This window comes from Odocoileus virginianus, chromosome 14, assembly GCF_023699985.2.
Source record: "Odocoileus virginianus isolate 20LAN1187 ecotype Illinois chromosome 14, Ovbor_1.2, whole genome shotgun sequence".
NCBI classification, from domain to species: domain Eukaryota; kingdom Metazoa; phylum Chordata; class Mammalia; order Artiodactyla; family Cervidae; genus Odocoileus; species Odocoileus virginianus.
In genome coordinates this window covers 65964715-65987532 of record NC_069687.1, presented here as the reverse complement: position 1 = coordinate 65987532, position 22818 = coordinate 65964715, and the positions used below count along the sequence as shown (strand labels likewise).

Sequence of the window (22818 nt, the reverse complement as noted above, 5' to 3'; positions counted from 1 at the left end):
TAGACGGACCTTTGTTGGCAAAGTAATGTGTGCTTTTTAATATGCTGTCTAGGTTGGTCATAGCTTTTCTTCCAAGGAGCAAGCATCTTTTAATTTCATGGCTGCAGTCACCATCTGCAGTGCTTTTGGAGCCCCCCAAAATAAAGTCTGTCACTGTTCCCACTGTTTCCCCATCTATTTGCTGTGAAGTGATGGGACCGGATGCCATGATGTGGATGGTCATCAAACAAAACTACATTTCTTGAGAATGTTAAGAGGACTGCTCCCCTCTTTTCCAATACGGTCTTGTCAGAAATGTTGTATTTAAAAAAACATGCATCCTCATTTTGCTTTATTTCCAAGTTTTGGATATTTTCCCTAGACACTTGCCATAAATAAGCTTTCACTTTAAAAGTAAACACTAAAAATAAAAGAATATTACTAAGTTCTCACTAGATGCTTCTGTGAACTGTCTGCTCTTTGTTAAAAAAGCTTTTTTGTTAAAAAAAAAAAAAAAAAAACTTACCCTCTTTGTTAAAAAAGGAATCTTGCATGAACTAGAGGGGTGTTAAAGACATATTAGCATTAAAGAGAGATTTTTCTACTTGGTGTTATCAAAAGGGTTAATGTAACCCTTTCTAATATTTGAAAAATTTCAAAAATTTGAAAGAAGGGGATACCTTTCACATAGTTTTATACAAAGTTAGGAAATGCTGTGTTTGTGTATTACTACTTAAAATTGTCTCATATATGCTGTGCCCTATCACAATGCTGGAGACACTGTGGGGAAGCAATAGTTTTGAATCTCATTCCACAGAGTCCTTGGGCTGACATCAGGACTAGGATGAGCCAGGAAGACAGGGGCTGCTCCCCCACCCCCATTTGAGCTCTCCTTTCATTATGTGATATAGTAGGTTTAAGCATAACATTTCATTTAAAGAAAGGACTCCAAGTTCCTTCCAGATCTCACAGCTTATGATTAGTAAAAAAAAAAAAAAGTCACTACAATTTGCAATGTGTTTAGGTTGGAAGGATTAATTTCTTTGCCAGGGCCGTAACAGGAAGACTGACTCTGTCATTTCAATTACAAGCCACCGTTTAGTTGGAGCCTGTAAGACACACTGCTGGAGGTTCCCTCCTCTTGCCTGCAGCAGAGCAATTAACGGCGGGTGATTTGTGGCTGCGTTTTCCTGCTTAGCGCAGGTTTATCATCTTGAAAGTTTTCCATTTGCATATATGCTATACATTCTTTGGGTGACATTTCGATATCATTCAGAGTTTAGATTGTGCATTGCCTTGTACTGCACTTTCTGCTGCGTGATGGGAATCTGTAAGCCGAGCCAGAATGCTACTGCAGACCTAGGAGAACAGGAGTTGCAGCCGCCACTCACTGAAGGTTTACTGCGTGATGACCCTTAGTACTTTTCCTGCAGGACTTTATATTTCAAAACAGTACGTTGAGGTTTTTATTGTTTGTCACATTTTGTAACTAAAAAAAAAACTGAAATGCAAAGAGGAAAAGTAATTCACCCCAGGTCTCCTGGCTCAAATAAGCAGAACTGAGATTCAAACCCAAATCTGTCTGATCCCAAGACACTCTGCTACACAACTTCCCCTATTGGGAGCTTTCAGAGTGAAATGAATTGAATTTGACAGTTTTCCACTTTTAAATACCAGACTTCCTGAGCAGTCTAATTGATGCTCTTTGGATTAAGAAAAATGGCTATTTAAAAGAAGCAGGGGGCAGGAGGGCAAGAGAAAAGGGTTTTATTATCTGTATTGGTAAAGGAAGAGATGTAATCCTAGAAAAAAATAACATCTAATGGAAACTATCGTATAAATTTGCAATGGGCTTAAGTTGATCAAATGGCAAAGGAATACAGAGAAGATAAGGGAGTAATGAAAAGAAAAGCACTGAAGATTTCTTTAAAGGGAAAGAAAAGATTAGAGGTGACCGAGGGCAGTTGGAAACTGGCTCAACTGAAGGCAGAGTCTGTCCATTTTGATGGACAGAAGAGAGGCTAACGAGGTTTCCAAAGTAACAACCAGAGATCTGTGTCCATGTTCCAGCCAGTCTGGGTGAGATTGGATGAGGGGAAGGTTCTGCAGCCAAACTTCTGGGTTTGCATCCTTTTTCCTTGACTTTCTAGCTCGGTATCTCTGGACAAATTACTTGACCTCTCTGGCTTCAGTTTCCTTATCTGAACAATGGAAATCATAATATCATCCATCTCGTTGTGAGAGGAACTAATGTGTTTAAGCACTGTGCCAGGATTTAGTAAGCTATGAGCATCATGCTCACATGGTGCAAGAAATAGGAGGTTGTAAACCAGTAAAAAGGCTTGAAGAAACAAAGGGGAAGGAAATCAGGAGAAACGTTCACCTGTAGCCAAGAGGTAAAGGGAGATGTTCTCTTGCCCACTCCTGAGCATCAGGAGGAAAACGTCAGATGTGGGGAAAGGCAGGATAATGGGGGAGCTCAAGCCTAGCCAGAGACTGAGGTCTGGCTGAACTTAATGGAGTCTGAGAGTTGTTTCTGTAAAACACATGCTCTGATGGCAGCCCTGGTGGCAGGGGCTCCTGAAGTTGGCTCCACGGGGCTGGGGAATCGGGGATTAGCCGGCGTGTAGAAGTGAGTGTAGGGCAGAGAGAGAAAGCAAGCTCTGGGTTATTCATCTTTGAGTGCCAAGAGTCACTGAAGGCACACGGGGAGGGAAGGGCATTTTTTAATAAGCACTTCTTGTCTTCTTATTCTCTCTTTCACAACTGTGAACCTTTTTCCCATTCATTTGTTACATTAAGAGATAAACCACAGTTACGCTGGATGCAGCAACGATATATAAGGTGCTTTATGAATGAGTGAGTGGTCATCTGCTTTTTCAGCCACCATTTCTTTATCACTGTCTCCATGTCAGGCTATTGTTAGGGCCTGGAGTCACAGGATGTTCCCAAATCCAAGCCTTCATTTCTAGCACTTCACTGTGTGTGTCATGGTTCTCAGCCATCAGACTAACCCACAGGCAATTCAGAAATCCCTGGTGTCCAGGATTTATCTCAGACCTACAGTTTTTCCTGCAGTGGAATTAGGCGAGTGAATTTTTCCAGAATTGGCATTTTTCACTTTTATGTTCACATCAACCTTGAAAGACTGGTTAGAAAACGTTTCACGGTTTATAAACAAGGAACCTGAAGCTCAGAAAGGTTAAGATGATAAGTGAGGTCACACAGCAGGTGAGGGCAAAGTTGGAACTCAGGTCCAGAGCTACTGAGTTTACAATCCCACAGCCTTTCCACTTGGCCACGACTGTTCTCCCAAGTGTACATGAGTGAAACTCTGTGCCTTAAGTCTGTGCTGATAAAGGGATCTGAGGACATAGGCAAACATACATAAAACACTTCCCTACTGTAACATGTGCTCAAAAACCATCAGCAAGTCCTACCCAAGGTTCAGGGACTTGTATTTAAAGTGGCAGAACCCTATGAATGTTACAACCTGGCTGATTGTCGACTTCTTTCCTCCAAAGTGGATAAAGCACTTTAAATTGCACAAGCTCTCCCACAGTTATTGTTTTCATTTCCTACCCCAGCCCCAGCTACAGAAACACTGCCTTCTTTTATTTGTCTCTCCAGGTAACAGTGGCTGCCTCCTATTGCTAATCCCTCAGTTACCTTCTTTGGTGTCTCAGCTTTTTCATCACCTGTCTAACCAGTTTCCTGCATTAGATTCCCTCTTATTCCAGGTTAGATCCTGTTACACGGGTGAAGAAACCAAGGTTCAGAGAAGTTAGGTAACTCACCCAATATAATATAATAATTCTCGACGGGATTAGTACTCTGAACCATCAGTTTCTGATTCCAGAGTTTAAGTTCTTAATCGCTGACCATTGTTTAGGGTGGTTAGTGACGTTCCTGGTGCCCCAAGCAGCTGGTGATGGCAGGGGAATTTGACGGCGATGCTGGTGCTGCTGCTGACGGTGCTGGTGGCGGTGGACCTGGCGATCACCCTGTTTTACCACTGCTGTGTGTCCTCTGGGAGAGGTGTGCCGGCATTCATACAGTGCCCTGGTTGTCACACAGATGTCTCTGTGTTACAGGCCTTCACCTACCACCACATCCAAGAAATCATGGTCCAGCTGCTTCGCACGGTGAACCGGACAGTCATCACGATGGGGCGGGATCATGTTCTGATTGTGAGTAGATCTTTTCCTCTTGTCAAACATTCCAAACTGTTTGGGGTCAAGGAATGACTTTTCTGGAACATCGGTCACGTGAAACGCCCAGCAACAATTGCTGCTTTGTTTCGGATTATAGAGGTCAGATTTTTGCTGTGTGGGCTGGGAGAACATGGGAGTTAACTCGAGTCGCTAAGATAAAAGCAGACCTAAGACGTGTCTGCCAAGGTGAACGCAGCAGGTGAGTGGGGCCTCTCAGTCTCAACGTCCTCGTCAATGCTGGAAAGTTCTGTTGCCAGAGCGAAGATTGTGTAGTTAAGGCATGGCCAACTGTCCCTCCATTGCTCAGTCTCACGGTGGCCTTCCATCTCACACAGAATAAAGCCCAAACCACTGCTAGAGCTCGAAATGCCCTCTCCCCCTTGATGGTTCCTTTATGTGTTTCTCCTACACATAAAACATTATTCCACTTGCTATTCCTTCTGCTTGGCCTATCTCTTTCTTGCTTATGCCCTGATGTTAATCAAATCTTGGCTTAGGTGCCACCTTTTGAGAGACTTCCCTGCCCCGACTGCTCTGTCCACAGTGTCCAGCACTTGTCCATCTGCTTTCCATCTCTACACCTTACTCCTTCATGTTTCTTAGTTCAGTTCAGTTCAGCCGCTCAGTTGTGTCCAACTCTTTGCAACCCCATGGACTGCAGCACGCCAGACTTCCCTGTCCATCACCAACCCCCAGAGCTTACTCAAACTCATGTGTATCGAGTCGGTGATGCCATCCAACCATCTCATCCTCTGTCGTCCCCTTCTCCTCCTGCCTTCAATCTTTCCCAGCATCAGGGTCTTTTCCAATGAGTCCATTTTTCGCATCAGGTGGCCAAAGTATTGGAGTTTCAGCTTCAGCATCAGTCCTTCCAGTGAATATTCAGGACTGATTTCCTTTAGGATTAACTGGTTTAATCTCCTTGCAGTCCAAGGGACTCTTTTAGTACTTATCACTATATAAGTGATATATATCTCTGTGTGTGTGTGTGTGTGTGTGTGTGTGTGTATTCTTTAATTTCTTTGCTTATTGGCTGGCTCTCCTTGTAATAATATGAGCTGAAGAATGAAAAGATCTTTGTCTGTTTTGTTCATTTGCATCTCCAGACCCTACAGCAGTGCCTGGAATATAGTAGGTACTTGATAAATACTTGTTGAATGAATGAATGAGTGAAGGAAAACATGAAATGTACCAGGCAGGAACTCTATAAAGTTTAATGGAGACAAGTACTACTCAGCTTTGATTTACTGAAACTATGTGGTGCTGGGGTCCAGCCTCAGCAGGATCCAGGGGTACCCTCAGAATGAACGGCGTTGGCGAGAGAGAGAGAGAGAGAGAGACCAGACTGGGGGTGTGCACCAGAGTCTGGCAAATCTTTATTTTTTACTGTAGCTTTTATATTCTAAGTTAGTACATTTTTAAGGGGAAGATAGTTTAATATTACATCAGCTTATCCTTCACGAAACCAGGGTGTTTCCTGCAACTTCTTTGTGAGAGTCTTGTACATTATCTTCTGGCCTTGGGGCCTATTGACATTTTATGACCTAGCTGAATGCAAAGCTGTTTTCCGTAATCTATTCTTTAATGAACACAAAGGTCAGTCCTTTTGCAGAAGTTATCAGTTAAATTTATCTAAAAGGTTTACCACACAAAGACTCTACAGCTCCGCTGAGGCAGCCCCTGTTTAGCATTCCTGGTTAAAATTAACAATTCTAAACTCTTATTTTTCTAAATCTTTAACTATAACCACTTCTGGAATAATATTTTTGTGTTCTCTAATAGGGCTTCCTCACCCCCCGAAGGGCTCTGTGCCTATTAGGGCCTTTTGTGTGATCAGGTTCTTTATGCTGTTCATGATTAAGGTGTTGTGAGCAATCATGTGCATTAGTACGCATTTGCCAAGCAGGCTAGAATGCCAGCAAAGGGGTCTAAATTGAAACACTCCTTTCATCCTGGATAATCTTATAGGATACCACCGTCCGGGGGACATATTGATTAAAGTTCTAAGTTGATTCTGTTTGGAAAGAGATCGGGGAAGGCCTTCTACCTGTGTCACAGAAATTAGGGAGTAGTCTAATATAGCAAGCATCAGAAAGACAGAGATCATCTTTAAGGTGAGTGCTGGGGCAGCTTTTCGAAATCCCTGAAGTCCTGATCTGCCTTGCTTGTCAGGTCTTCTCCTCATGACTTTGTCATGGGTGGGATCTCATGTGCCGGCTCCCGGCAATGTGGGATTAGCTATACAGCTGTCAGAACTCCCAACTTCTCGAGAGAAGCTGAAAATTCCCATACTTTATGTGAAATTTCCTGATGTTTAACTGTCGGCAGCTGCTTAAAAATATTTATAAACATTTTATGATCCCCAGACATCTGGATTCAGCTTTCAGAAAGCCAGTTTGAGATCTCTACTTTAAAATAGCATGGTGTGAGCCAGGTTTGGGGTTGTTGACTATCGATAACCACAGCCTTGCTTCGTGGATACAGAGCATGTGGTGCTGAGGGTTTATTCCAGCAGTAGCTGGGCAGGTATTTGATCGCCACTTAGAAGCAGCTGAGTGTCACAGTCTTCTTTCTCCCCACTCAGTCCTGTCTGCTCATGCGGGTGCTCGGGTCCTTACTGCGCAGTATGTACAGTTAAAGGAGTGGTGACATCCATGGAGGGCACCAGCAGGGCCCAGGCGCTCCTGCCTTCTGGCACAGAGAGCCATGTGAATCATTCTCTGCCGTCTGTCCATCCTTCCACCTTTAAAGCATCACCATTAGTTTTTATTCCGTTACAAGTTTCCACATCTGTGGTTCCCGTAATGCACCTTAGATAAGCTTTTTATGACCTCCCTAATCTTTATTCCTTCTCTTTGGAGCCAGACCTAAAGACGATCAACAGTCCCTTTGGCTCATTCCATATATAGCAGGCTCTTAACTCTCAGTCTCTTTTTTAGAGCAGTGAGTCTTTAAAACAGTGCCTGGATCGTAGAAAGCACCAAATAATTGGTGTCTGTTATTATTTTGCTTCCCATTTGGTGCAGTGTGTCTCTCTGTCCCTGCACATTAGCAGCATAGTCAAGTGGGCCGCGTCTGGCCCCGTTCCATGCTGAGACTTTTATTTGGTGCTGTGTCCTGGTTGCTTGCCCTTCCAATGCACGCTGCTCCCTGCTGGTCTGTTAATGTTTGCCAGGACACTCCCCTGCTCTAGAATGTTCGGTGGCTCCCTACTGTCTACCAAATTAAGGTATAAATGCACTAGTCTGGCCATTCTCAGCTTCTGTGATCTGGCTATAACCAAAATTTTCAGCCTTTTCATTTACTTTTATCCATCCACAGTATTTGGCCAAAATGGGTATCAGTATATTGCCCCAACTGCATCCTGGTGCGCTGCAGTCCTTGGGGTCACAAAGAGTCAGACACAGCTGAGCAACCGGACTGAACTGAACTGATGTTACCCAAACGTGCCTAGCACTTGTTCACGTTCATGCTGCTTTCTTTGGAATTTCTTTGTGTGCCATCTTAATCTGTTGAAATTCTACCTAGTCTTCTAGGTCCAGCACAAACTGACTCCCCTGTAAAGCTGCCCGAACCTCATCAACCTGGTTGAGATCTCCCCATTCTTCTAAATCACACAGTTCTCTCATCTTTTTTTTTTTTTAACAACTTCATTAAGATATAATTTACATACCATTAAATTTAACCATTATAAGTATTCAGTTTGATGAGCTTTTATAATGCATACAGTTGTGCAACTATAACCATAATTTAGTTTAAAATACTTTTTTCACCCCCAAAAGTTCTGTTTGCAATAACTCTGCAGCCCACCCCTACCGCTTTATCCCTACCCTAGCTAGGTCAGCAACCACTAATCTATTTTCTATCTCTATAGATTTGCCTTTTCTGGAAATTTCATATAGCTGAAATCATACAGTCGGAGGCCCTTTGTATCTGGCTTCTTTTTGTGAATAGTTTTTTTGAGGTTTATCCATATTTTAGGGTATTTCAGTATGAATTCGTTTTAATTTCTGAAATGTATTACACTGTATGAATATATTGCATTTTGTTTATTCATTTTCAGTAGACAGATATTGAATTGTTTATGATTTTTGGCTATTGTGAATAATGTTGCTGTGAACATTTACGTGTAAATTTTGTGTGAACAAATGCCAGTTTCTCTTGGGTAGAAATATAGGAGTGGAATTGCTGGGACCTACGGGAAGTATATGTCTAACTTTATAAAAAAACTGCCAAGTTCTTTTCCCTAATGTTTTTGCCATTTACTTTCCCATCAGCAGTGTATGGGTGTTCTGTGTTTGTCTACATCCTCACCAACACTTGATATTGTCAATCCTTTGGGTTAAAACAATTCTAGTGGATTCCTAACAATTCTAGTGGCATCTCATTGTGGTTTTCATCTGTATTTATCTAGTGACTGTTTCCTTTGCTCTGCCTATTTTGTTTTGAAGTCATGTTCATCTGTGAAGTTGACATCTATAGTTCTTCTCTTATATCACAAGACTTGAGACTTGGACCTATCTGTCAAACGGGGGTAATAACAGACCTTTTTCCTAGAGTTGCTGTGACAATTAAATGTAGTAATACATGAGGAGCACTTGGACATGTGTTTCTTCTACATAGTATTCGTTTGTTTACTCATTCAGTATTTTCTGAGAGCCTCTTATATACTCAGCACAAAGGCTCAGAAATGAGTCTGGGCCTACAGGAAAACCATGCCCTCCAATGGGATACCTCTCAAGTACCTCACACTCACTGTATCCCAAACCCAGCTCATCACGAACTCCCTGGAGTCTCCTGCACACTCCCAGCATTCGCCATCTCAGCTTATGGGACTGACCTCCTAGAACTGAGGCACTGCCCTTGACCCCTCCCTCTGCCCGCTGCCACTTCTAACCCCTCACTAAGTTCTGCTGTTTCCAGCACCTCTGGCCTCAGTCCCTCCCCACCCTACTCCCCACCTGGCTCTCAGCGCCCCTAGTGACGCACTCAGTCACCAGGCTTGCCACACTTAGTCATTTACGAGGAGGTTTTCTGATTTCTGTGTTCATGACCCATACATTCCATGGACTGCCTTGAGGACAGGGGCCACATTTAACTTATCCTTTTTATCCTTCTCACCTAGCAGGGTAGCTGGTTTACTATGGGTGCTCAATAAATGTTTGTTGAGCAAAGGAATGAAAGTGTGGTGCTATACCATAGCTTTATATTTTTGTATATGGTTTTCTCTCAATTTAGATTGCCTTTCCTTTTTCAGGGAACACTTTTTATGAATACCAGGAACCCACATTTGAGGAAGTGTGGGTAGAGTGTAAAGAACTGCCTGTTCAGCCTTTCCCTGCCCTGCCCAGGCCTGATGCTGGGCTTCCTTGGTGGCTCAGCTGGTAAAGAATCCGCCTGCACTCCAGGTTCGATCCCTGGGTTGGGAAGATCCCCTGGAGAAGGGAAAGGCTACCCATTCCAGTATTCTGGCCTGGAGAATCCCATGGACAAAGGGTCCATGTGAAGAGTCGGCCATGACTGAGAGACTCTCACTTCACTTCACTCCGGCCTGGTGCTCGGAGCCTTGCAGAAGTTCTGTTGTGTCACTAGTCTCAGTGGCTCTTGGGCTTGCTTCTAATTACAGTGACGAGAGTGCTGCGCAGGGGCACTAGAGGTGTGTAGCCAGCACACCTCACTGGAACAGGGATGTGCCTGAACTCGTGGTTGTTTAGATGCTAAGTCCTGTCTGACTCTTTTGCAGCCCCATGGACTGTAGCCCACCAGGCTCTTCTGTCCACGGAATTTCCCAGGCAAGAATTCTGGAGTGGATTGCCATATTCTTCTTCAGGGGCCTGAACTAGAAGAAAGAAATAAACAGGTCTTTCCTAAGATTTAGCTTCATTTTCATAAAAATGGGCCTTTCCAGCAATTCTTAGAACACTCTCATCCAAATTAAAGAAAATTACATTGGAAAGTAATTAATCAGAGTTCAGGGGTTTCTGTTTTAGCACTGAAGGCCCAATTTAAATTCAAATTGAAATTTGACAAGGAGACGAGATTGCCATTCCAACCATCACTTTAAATTTTCCAGATATGATTTTTATTAGCTAGTTTCCATTACTTGGGAATATTAAACAATCAATATTTACGACAGAAACCAGAAGCATCTAGTTCTGAAATCCCAAGAGGCCCGACTGGGTGTAGGCTGAGTTGCTCTTGTATCACTATGTGGGATTAAATAATGACTTTTCTTATTTGTAGGAGTACAAAGGTTGCAATAAAAGGTGTTAGCTATTAAAATTACAGAAACCCTAGCTAGGATGGATTGATTCTCATGTGCAGCACATTGTAATTATCATTTGCTGGAAATAGCCACTCCTGATTTTTCTCTGTAGACCATCTGCCTGAACAATGAAATGTTGATGGTAACAAATGAGCAAAAGGAAATTTTTACAAAAAGAAAAACAAATTTTTACATGTCTGCTTCTCTCTCTTCTTCCTCTTTGCTGGAGTCTAATCTGTCAGATAAATAAATGTTTATGTACTTAAATGACCAAAGATTTCGACTTTGATGCTGAGAAAGGCAGCAGGGTTTGGTAGAAAGGACCTTTTGGATAAGGGAGAGTCGAGAAAGTTTCCAGTCTAGACCTTGCACAATGAACTGTATTATTTTTTGAGATCTTTGTCATATATCTAAGTTTCCTAATTTGGCCAATGCCCATCCTCTTTCTCTCTTTCCCTGCCTTCTGAGGCCCTGAGTCAGGGACAGAAAATAGATTTCACTTTGTGTGCCAGCTCTGGTGGGTTGGCAATGGCTGCCTGTTGTACTGTGTTGAAAAAAATTCTTAGGCTACATCTTGGCTCAGTGGGAAGAAGTGCTGAATTGATTAGTGATGTCTGTTATAAGCATAAGATTAGAGAACAGTAATGTATACAAGATTCTTACAAATATATGTATTGACTGAAGTAACTGGTGTTTTCCGGCCCAATCCAAAAGCTCCTTTATAACCAATATTCCCTTTCACATATTCTTAGCTCTTTACGAAGGTTGTAGTGTAAGAGCAGACATGCAATGGAAAAAGCCAGTAATCCAAGAGTGTGCATTTTTACCAGGGAATGGTTTCTATGTGCTACAGTCATATTTTATCCAGTGTAAGATGCACCATGATTTTATGATCTCATTAGAAAGAGATCTTGCTACCGATTAAACTGCAGCAAGGTGGTTTATTATTGCACTGATTGTAATCTTCAAAGATTGCTAAAATATAAAGAAAGTTTGACTGAAAATCCCTATTGTGTGATGGAGTTCATTTTTGAGGCTCACAGGTAAGTGTCATCCTCTCCCACTGGTCAGGAGAATAGACTGACTGAGCTTCCAAAGATGGAAGCGTCATAGTTAAAAGTCACATGGCTAGTAGCGGGATGGGATGTGAACCCAGGGACCACTGACATCAGACCACATGTACCTAGTGTTGTCTCCCAGGTCTGAAGTGTGGGGGGAAATGTCCAGGTTCACCTACACAGGTGAGGGGGCATCAGGGAACCCCTCTAGGGCTGATGAGTCCTGCTGCTGACTGCTCTAGAAAAGGCTGTACCCAGCCTCTGGCCTCCCAGGGCTGACGATGGACAATCCCACAGAGAGAATCAGGAATCCTGAGCACCACCAGAAGTTCTTGGAAGGGAAATTATCTGGTAATTTTGTCAAAATTAGGATCTAGCTTTATTTTAGGTAGCTAAAATAAGCCTCTTGGTGATATATTTTGGGCCTAATTACCCCAGTTTTCGCAGAGGAGTCTACTGAGTGATTAAATACAGGTAAATGCAGTTGAGATGAGGCTAGCTCCAGAATTTCAGAGCAATTTATTCAAAAAGGGGAAAAAAAAGAGTGGAAAACATCCCTCAAAAAGCACCTGAGTCATCAGAGAGCCAGGGTTTCAAAGCTCTGACTTTGCTTTCCAAATGACAGATGGCCCACCTGTGAGCCCAGCGACTCAGGCGGCCTGAGCGGGGCAGGCGGCAGTGCCAGCCCCACTCACGCTCAAGCCCGTCCCGTGGAGAGCTCGTCTGAGGACAGTCCGGGACCTGAGGAGGTGGGGGTCTCGACCGGAAGTGGTCAGTTGACTCTTGACCTTCACTTGGTGACTTAACACTTCATTAAAAAATGATGTGTATACTAAAGCTCTCATTTATTGAGAAAACATCGGTGTTCCAGGCAGAAAGTTAAGTCACCATATGTGTTTCACCTCACTTAATCTGCATCAGGTACTCATATATTACAAATGAAATAGCAAACGTAGAAAGGTTATATAACTTGCCTATAACCACACAGTTTATTTGTTGGAAGAGCTAGAATTTGAACCCAACAGGTGCCATTGCTAGAGTCCCTGATCTTAAATAAAATCTACTTAAATATTACTTAAATTACTTAAATATACTTAAATAGAATATACTTAAATACTCCTACACTATTAATACCTTGAATTGCTATTTAGGCATCAAATACTCTAAAGGTCATAATGAGCACCTTAAACCCAGCTGCTTTTCTGCCTAGACCGTGGAGCCTAATGGGATGATCTGTGTGGTAACTTTTAGAAAGCTATAAGATGGCATAAAATATTGGTGGTTTTATGGTGGCAATGATATCTTTAGGATCAAGCTGTTCAATTCTGGTGACTGAACCATAAAACCTGTGAAATCAGAAAATTTTTCTGTTTATTTGAATGTTGGTGCTTATGAAATAGCAGTTCTTACAGAAGACACCGCAGAATGGAGACAAGGAGATTCTAAAGGGCCTTGGGAGGAGGGAGCGTCTTCTCCTCCCACGAACAGCTCTTCGTATTCTGCGTATTCTGGTCTAAAGGCCTCTCAGACGGAAGCGCTTGTCTCTCTCTCCCGCTGGTGCCACCGGCCTGGGTCTGGCCATCACCGCCTCTCACTGCTGCCATCGCTACAGCTTCTAATAAGACACACTCCCTCCTTTCTCGTTCTGTTCCAACTCCTCACACTGTGGCCAACTTGGTCTTCTAAAGCAGCAGTTTCTGGGAGATAAAGCACCGCCGGCCCCAGTCTCCCAGGATGAAGGCCCAGCTGCTCAGCATGGCTCTCGGGCACCCAGTGCAGCCTGCGCCTTTCCCTGATGCCCTTGACCCCCACATTGTGCCAGCTCAAGGGGGCTGCTCTGTTGCCCCCAGAATGCTCCTTTCCCCTTCTGCATTCTCCTGAAGGCCATTCCCTTTGTCTAGAGCAGCAGTCTCCAAACTTTTTGGCACCATGGATCAGGTTCCTAGAAAAGAGTTTTCCGTGGATGAGGGGGAGGTGTGGTTTCAGGATGTTTCAAGCACATTACATCTGTTATGCACTTTATTTCTACTATTACTCCAGCAGCTCCACCTCAGGTCATTAGGCATTAGATCCTGGAGGTTGGGGACCCCTGGTCTAGAAGAATCCCTCCGAATTTTCTTCTCAGGACGAGATCTTCGGCCATGCCGACTCCTCTTCCCCCTTCAGGTCTTGACCCACATTCCCCTCAAGCTGAGATCCCTCCACTCTCTCCAGCCTCGTGTATTCATCATACTGCCATGAGAGCATCTTTCCTAGCAACTGCAGGACAATGCCTGTCTTCATCACTTTGGCATCTCTAGAACAACTGTTTCCTGGCATACAGGAGGATCTCAATGAATACCTGCTGAAGGAATGAAAGATTCCTGCTGTCTATTTTATTTACATACCACGCATCATTTTGTTCCCCTTGACATGTGTTATTTGCATTACCCTTATACAAGTGTTACTACTGTTACTTTTGTGACTGATTAAACTAGGAAAATAAGGAAGAAAAATAATTGTTATTGAATAACTGGACCAAATGGAAAGGAAATGTTTATGTGTGTGTGTGTTAGAGGGAAATCTGGTTAAGAAAGGGGAAAAAAAAAGTATAAAGAGATCTGAATTTCCATTTGGTAACCAAAATATGACATCATGAGTCAGGGGTGGCTTGGATGCTGCTTGGTAGGGTAATGTGGATGGGCTTTGTATCCAGTGGGTAGGCAAGCCTTGCTTTAATCAGGATTTTGGTAATTTCATATCAGTGAGTACTTGGCCTAAAATACATATGCAAAAGGTGAATTAGGGTCTCAACTACCTAGGAACCCATAGTGTATATGGGCTGACATCAGTTACCCAAGTAGATATGATAAAGTTGGGTCTAGTTCTTCAATGACATGAAAAATTTGACCAGGTGAAGACAAAGGATTATAAGGAGGAGCAGCATTTCTTGCCTTATGTCCAGCTCCTGGTCTGTTAAACTCTGTCATTCCTCATGGTCCTCTTTCTTGAGTGACCGCATTGTCCTCTCTCCGTTTTGCAGTTGCGGCATTACCCTGTCATGTGGAACTTCCTCTTCACCCATCTAGGTTTCAGAGCGGGCCAAGATACTTGAGGAAAAGGACTTTGTCCTCTTGGAGGTTCCTGCCCATTGGCCCAGAGCATGGCAAGTAGAGGTGCTCATCTCAGCCACGAGGGTGAATGAATGGAAAGAACAAAGCTAGCTGAAAGCACAAATCATTAGCTTTAAAAAAAATTCTGACTTAAAAAGATGAGAAAAGATTACTTTCATGCCAGACTTTCTCTTAAGGATCTGTTTTGAGTACATATATAAAATTCCAAATACTTTATTGGCCTTGTGTAGTAGCATTCTTCTAGACAAATTAAAATTTGAGAGCCGGAGCATAAAAATCCAGCTTCATTTCCAAAGCTTCCTTTTGTTGCATGCTAAGTCACATGATGGGAATTGTGAAGTTCCTAATTTTTTCCTAAATTTCATTTATTTTTATTTTCGGCTGTGCCAGGTCTTCATCACTGGCTTCCTCTAGCTGCAGTACTGGGGCTTCTCACTGTGGCGCCTCTCTTGTTGTGGAGCGCAGGCTCTTTCCGGAGCAGGGATCGAACCCGTGCCCTCTGCATAGGCAAGTGGATTCTTAACCACCGGACTACCAGAGAAGCACCAAAAGTTCCTAAATTTTAAAAAATAGCCATTGCATTCTGATTCACCCAATTGAACAGACCTCTACCAGGAGGTAAGAGCACCCCTAGATCATAGACACGCTGCTGCCTTGACAGTTTCACACGTGACTCAGTAACACGAGCCTTGTGGTTCTGCAGGGCAGGTGAGCTCAGACCCTGGAAAAGCTATGGCCTCCCCTGGCCACCCCAGGGGCTGCTATTGGCAGCACCCAGAGAGAGGGAGGCAGAGACCAGGTTTGGGAACAGTACAGGGAGTACTAGGAAATGCAGGACCGGTGTATCATTATCCTAATGAAATTGCCTGCAAATATCTCAGTGTCTTTTGGCTTCTGTCAGTGGAGCTGGCCCCATCCGATTTTGAATAAGTACTTTTAAGTGCGTTCTTAAAGGGTAGACTCTACCATATCGCCTATCCTATTTCCTGGTGCTAGAAGCAAGGCTGGTCTTACCTCATCCTTGGCGAACCTTGCAGACTTTAGCAGTTCTTCCGTTTAGGCCCTGATAAGCACCCTCACACCCAATGTTGCTTTCTAAGGACTATAGGGCTTGGGGCACATGGTATGGAGTTTGGAAGGATTTTGCTGGCTGGGAACTGGTCCTCTTTTTCTCAGTGAGTGAGGCAACCTTATCTCATAGCTAAGAAGTCTTCTCATGACAGTTAAGCTTCCTCAGTTTCCTTGTCTGTGTGAGTTTCCTCAGTTTCCTTTCCTTGTCTGAGGCTGTGTGTTATTATGTTAGTTGCTCAGTCATGCCTGACTCTTTGCAACCCCATGGACTGTAGCACACCAGGTTCCTCTGTCCATGGACTCCTCCAGGCCAGGATACTGGAATGGATTGTCATTCTCTTCTCCAGGGGATCTTCCCAACCCAAAGACTGAACCTACATCTCCAGCATCGCAGGCAGATTCTTTACCATCTGAGTTGCCAGGGAAGCCCTGGTGAAACGGGGCAGATAATGGTTATCACCTGTCAGTCCCGTGGTGAGGACTGGGACACATGTGTTAAGGCTCGCAGCCCAGATTGGAACACAGAGCAGACCTCAGTGACTAAGAGCCATTGTTCCCCCTCCGGTGCTGCAGTTTCCCAGGTGGCACTGGTGGTGAAGAACCCGCCTGCCAACGCAGGAGACATAAGAGGTGCAGGTTGGATCCCTGGGTTGGGAGGATCCATGGAGGAGGGCATGCCAACCCACTCCAGTGTTCTTGTCTGAAGAATCCCAAGGACAGAGGAGCCTGGCAAGCTACAGTCCATTGGGTTGCAAAGAGTCAGACACAGCTGAACGTCTGAGCACACACCCACCCCCTTCTGTGCTATATGTTCTCCCTACTTTGACTCTAGTGTTAGGAGTCAGATTCCAAGTTATTTTATGGCCCTGACTTGGGATAGCTCCTGGGGCTGTGAACTGTTACTAAGCTGTTGCTACAGCTGGGTTGTGAACATAGCCACCTCTCAACCTTGAAATGAAACCAGCCACCAGATGTCTGCCACAAAGTCTCGAATCCCAGACAGGGAGGAAAAAAATCTCATCATGGAGGCACCTTGCCTGGGCATGTTGTGAGGGACGAAGCTGCTCACGGAGAAACGCTGTTAAACAACCGCAAATGAAGCAGGCTTCCCTGCAGGGCCCCGTCTGTGTTGTCCCTCCCAGAGCACTGGACTTCTCCGTGACTTAAGGGAAATCAGTTCCATTTTCCTAGATTCATGCTACATTCACACAGTGATGAATTTATGTAGCCATTACGTATTCTTGATAATTTTTTAACATAAGGAAATTCTAAAATTTAAATTTGAGAGGATTATAGAAATATAAAAAAAAAAACAGTAAGGAAGTCGTCATGGGCCATGAATGTTAAAGCAGGTAAGGAATGTGACCCCTCACCAGAGCCTCTGAACCTCCTAGAGGTCAGACCCACAGACCTTGTTCAGAAGCTAAAACAATATTGGTATCTCCTGCTTAAAGGACACATGATTTGTATATTTCTGCAGTTTTGCTCTTTCTAAAATGATTTTGCTTTCCTTTTATAATCAGGAAAAAAAAAACACCCTCAAACACTATTTCTTTAAAAATAGGAATTAATGAGATAGTCAAACTTACTGAAACATTTTCATGTATATAATTTCACTTTTCTTCTTACCAGCCTGTGAAGCCAGAAAAGCAGATGGTTTTATTTTGAAGACAGAGGTGGGGGGATGGAGGTGAAGGAACTTGTTCAGAATAGTGCAGAAAATCAGAGGCTAAAGTCAGAACTCCTGGTCTTGTTCTGGTCTTTTCAGCCTGAACTGTTTCTCTTCTTAATGTTTCCATGTTTTTCTCTAAATTCATTCAACAAACATGTGAAACATTTACAGCTCTTCAGGCAATATGATAAACACTTGGAGGGTCTCAGGGATGCAGATGACAATTCCTGTCCCCCGGGACTTTGCTCCCTGGTGAGATGAGTGTGAGGGATTTACAAAAGAAATGTCCAGATATTATAAGCAGCAGTCTGTACAAAACGCCACAAGTACTTGGAGGATAGAGTGACTAATCCCATGGCAGGGGCGGGGAATGATCAGAAAAAGTTGCAGAGAGGAGTTGACATTTAAATTGCAACTTGCTGTCTGGCATAGAAGTTAAGAACCCAAGCTCTCAAGTTTGACAGACCTTGAAAGAACTCCATCCTTCACCATCACATCGTTCTGAACTTGAACAAATTACTTATTCACCTTATTCACTCCAAGCCTTGATTATTCTTCTGGGAAACAGGAATAATCATTTACCTACCTTTTGTTAATTTTTTGCAGAATATGTAAGATAACAAAAGCAAACATTTAATAATAGTGCCTTTTAACTTCAAGAAACCAGAGCCTTTATTATCATGGTTAGTAGTGATATGGCTACTATTCATTCATTCTCCCAAATGGAAGTTACTTCCCATGGTAAATACGTAATGGAACAGTGTCCCAGGTAGAGGGAACAGCATGTGCTAAGCCACTGATATGTCATATCCTCTGATGTGCTTTAGAAGGTATCAAGAAGGTAAGTGGGCTTCCCTGGTAAGGCTAGTGGTAAAGAACCCACCTGCAAATCCAGGAGACTTAAGAGATACAGGTTCAATCCCTGGGTGGGGAAGACCCCCTGGAGAAGGACCTGGCAACCCAGTCCAGTCTTCTTGCCTAGAGGATCCCCATGGACAGAGGAGCCTGACGAGCTACAGTCCATAGGGTCAGAAAGAGTTGGACACAACTGAAGCGACTTAACACACATGAATGCACGCAAGGAAATGAGTAATGTGGAGTGGGAGGAAGTTAGGCTGTACATACCAGGTTGGAATCAGATTGGTGGGGGGGGGAGCCTTGTTGCTCTGGGAGGAGTTTTATGCTCTGGCTGGTGGTGGGGTGCAGATAGAAAAGCTGGGAATGGCATGGCTGGATATGTGTCTTAGAGAGATTCCCAGGCTGCTGGAAGGAGACTAGATCCAAAGGAGCTGGAAAACTGTAAGGAAAGTAAACTTTGAAGACCAGTGTGTTGACTCATATGGAACAGACAAGGGTTCAACGACGTTGAAGTCTTTAGTTTCCTTTTCTTTTTAAATATTTTTTTGATGTGGGCCATTCTTAAATTCTTTATTGAATTTGAATTCGTTACAATATCATTTCTGTTTTATGCTTTGGTTTTATGGCCATGAGACATGTAGAATCTTAGCTACCTGACCAGGGATCAAACCCACACCCTCTGCATCAGAAAGTGAAGTCTTAGCCACTGAACCACCAAGGAAGTTCAATTAAACAAAGACGTCTTAGACTTAAGATGTCCTTTACAAGGAAAGAAAAGCAATTTCTACTCTCATGATGTTACATAGAGTAGGGTAAGCAGGCAAAAACAAACAAAATAGCTGTAATTCAAGACAGATAATCATCACAAAAGAATAAAAAGGACAGCATTCAGAAGGTCAAAAGGACTGGGGTGGGGAGCGGGGGATGATATCCTTCAGGTAGTAAATCAGAAAAGGACATGGCTTATTGTTGGAATCCCTCCCCACCCCTCACTGAGGTGAAGCCAGGGCTCTCTGAGGCCAGGGCTGCATCTGTAGTTTTCTTGCCTGGCACAGAGAAGGGAATCTATATCTGTTTATTGGGAAAAAGTGATTATGGACTGAGGCTCATATGAAAAGTTTCCTTGGAGTCAATGGTAGTGTTATAGTGGCGAAGAAGGAGGGATCAGTTCCAAGAAACCCAGTCAAGTCAGCGAACTGAGTTTGCAAATGCTGATGCTTTGCACACCTTTGATCTTGCTCTCTTTGATCCCTAATTACAGAAAGCATATTGTTTTTACCTTGAAACAAACAAGCAAACAAAAAACAAGGACAACCATTAACTTCTCTCATCCATCACCTATATCAGAGCTCGGCTTGTGGGATTAGGTTCAGTGGGGCTCGCTGTGCTGGGCGTGTGGGGGAAGAGCTATGTGAACCCCTCCTGATTTCATGGTTTCAGCAGTTAAAATGCCACAGCCCGTTTGGCTCGGCAGGAAGGCCCTTCCATCAGCATAACCAGGGTATCACAGCACTGCATGCGCTACCTGGGAAACCAGGCCCAAGCTCAGATGTGAGGTCACTGTGTTTTGGCTGAAGATTTAAGAACCACATGTTGAGGTTTTGCCTGGAGACAAAAATGTGGGTTTCACTGGAGTGAAATTTAATATACCATAGTTATGGATTCTGAGAGTTTGTGAAAGCCTTTCATGATAATAAAGCTTTTATTTTCTCTGGAGCAAATAATCCTTTGGTGTGATGCTTATTGTCTTTTCATTTTAGTTGTGGTTTAAGCCAAGACAAAATGCTCTGCCCCTAATGCTCCTTTAGTTACACTGATCCTGTCTCCTTTAAATTGCATTTTGTCTGAAATGGACTAGGTCACATGTAATAAATCCTGGCATTTTAATGGAAATATTACAGCAAAAATAGTTAACAATCTGCTTTAATTTCAAAACTAATTTTCTCTTTCATACTGTAAGGCAGTATCTTGGTAAAATGTGCAAAATGCACTGGGATTTAATTATGATGGCAATTTGTTCTGAAACAAGGTTAAACTGGGCTGTCCACATTCAAGATAAACGGGTGAGGGGGGATGGTAGTGGCTTGGTGTTCCTGGGTCATGAATGCCGTGTGGACTACAGTGGAATTAGAAGCCCTGGCCACATTAGCTCCTGATGGCCCCCATCAGTGGAAGGCTGGGTGCTCCTGAGAGCACAGATAGAGCCTGTACATGCATGCTCAGTCCTGTCTGACTCTTTGCCAACCCATGGACTGTAGCCCACCAGGCTTCTTTGTCCATGGAATTTTCCAAGGAAGAATACTTGCATGGGTTGCCAGTTCCTACTCCAGGGGATCTTCCCAACCCAGGAATTGAACAGGTGTCTCTTGCATTTCCTGCATTGGCAGGTGAATTCTTTGCCACTGGGCCACCTGGGAAGCCCAGAGCCTGTACATAAACAAGAGGAAAAACTGGGAATCATTTCTTCCTGTCTCTCCATGAAATAAAATTCATTCTTTAATTTATCCCTGCAACACATATTTGAATCTCATTGTACTATGTGCTGGAGATATAAACGTGAGCAAAACTAAGCAGAATTCTTACCTTAGGAAGATAATCAGACAGATAAGAGAAATATGTTCATCAAAGAATGACATAATATATGTTCAAGGTCATCTGTGCCTAGGACTTTGATGGAAGGATCCCTGGTGCCAAGTGAGTGTGTAAGAGGGATATTTAGTGAGATCTGGGGCAGTGGTGGTGTGGTCTTGGAAAGCCTTACCTGGGAAACCCCAGCAGAGCTGGAAACTTGGTGAGGTGGGGGCGCAGTGGAAATTATTATAGGCTGAAGGAGAAGTGTGCATAGACCCTTTAGGAGTGTGAGCACGGTGGTCCTGAGGAACAAAGGTGACTCAGCGTCACTCTGGAGCAGAGAGTGGAAGGGCCTCTGATGAGAACTTCCACAGGAGAGCCGGGTGGGACCTTCTGAGTCACAGCCACAGACCTAGTCTTACTTCCCACATTTATCAGGAAGCCAGATTGTGACAGCTAGAGCATGACCCGGGTCAGATGTAAATCCAGCAATGACTGCTTTTGTTGCTCTGTGATGAAAGGGACTGGCGTGCGCAGGGAAGGGTGCATGGCATGCTTCTGTGGGGCTGGCTGAGAGATGAGGGTTTGGAACAGAACGCTGGTGGTGGAGAGGCACTCTTGCCTTGGGACCTGGCTTAGCCTGGCAGTGAGAAAACCAGATTCTAAGTTGTTCTTTACAGGCTGAGGATCCTGGAAGAGAGGGAAGAAATCACACATTTGGGAAACCTCAGGAGTAGGGGTGGTAGAGGTGAGCAATAGGAATTCAGGCTGTAAACTGGTAGAAGGAAAATGGGGGTGAAGTTGAGATGAAGAGGTTATGAGCAAGAAGCCAGTCAAACATGGTTTGCATCAAAGGCAAACAGTGTTGGTTGAGGATTTATCTTTGGACTCTCTTTATTGCAAGCCATGCTTGATGGGCATAATGATCACAAAACACCAATGTTTCTTGGAACTCAAAAAGAGTATGTTCTTAGCATATAGCAAGTTGCCTTGAGGTGCTCGAAATGAGATCCTTTTCAAGCAAAGGCTGTATTGAGGCCTCTGCTCAGCTAAGAAAGAAAGTAACTAGCGCTAGTGGTTCCTGGAACTGTGCTGGGCCCTGGTATGTGGTAGATCATCACACGATGCATCCGCCCACCACGCTGCTCCCAGCACTGCTGCCCTCGTGACGGCCACATATCCTTGGACATGCCATCTAGCCTTTCTTAGTTGCCTCATGATGCAAATGGCAGACACCCAGCTCTTGCAGTGTCTTTCACCTCTGGGGGATTTGAGTCAACGTTGCAAGAGTCCTTCATCCCCCAGAAGGCATTAGATATGGTGCATTAGATAGGCTTGTGTGTTCTTCTGACTCATCACAGATTTGTTACTTAACATCCATTTCCATGATTTCAGGTTTTAATGAGGCCAGGAAGAGTTTATTCCTTATTAACGCTACTCTTGGCCCTGAAAAACCTTAAACTATTTCTGAAAACCCATTGCAGTCCCTTCAAGACGTCTTCCCTCCTCTCCTCTGGTTTATTTCAGTCAACAAAGGAATAAATACACATTTATTGAGCTCGTATAGTGTGCTTTCCATGATGCTCAAGGTTTTCTCCCACTTAATTGTCAGACACACTTGTCAGGCAAGGGTGATGTTCTGCATTATAAGAAAAGAAATCAGCAGCTCACTGAGGTTAACTTTCCCCAAGGTCATCCCAAAAAAAGAGCGTAGCAGAATAATACCAAACCTGAGGTGGCTGATTCTATGTCCAGGTTCCCCACCCTCCCCCCAAATTGGTAAACGGGCTGGTTTTAGATGGCTCACAGACAATACAGGGAAAAGAATTAAATCACATGATGGGAATGTTGTTTCCTTTTCAATCCTCTCTCAGACATCCTGATTAGTCAAGTAGAAAATGCATTTTGTGTTAAACTGGCTTTAGCACATGTTTCCTAATCTCCCTTTTCAACAAAGAGAGCTGGTCTCAGGCTCAGCACCAGTGACACTCAGCAGTCTCTAGCAAGGATTTTAAAA

At 43.7% G+C, this 22818-nt stretch overlaps 1 protein-coding gene across 2 annotated transcripts in view; it reads left to right on the top strand.

The window, feature by feature from the left end:
- DOCK2 (dedicator of cytokinesis 2) overlaps nt 1–22818 on the top strand; it is a 456669-nt gene that overhangs the window by 198703 nt on the left and 235148 nt on the right. For both annotated transcript variants that reach the window (XM_070476853.1, XM_070476854.1), the window contains exon 27: nt 4074–4169. In XM_070476853.1, coding sequence (XP_070332954.1) covers nt 4074–4169 — 96 coding nt within the window. The remainder of the gene's footprint in view (nt 1–4073; nt 4170–22818) is intronic.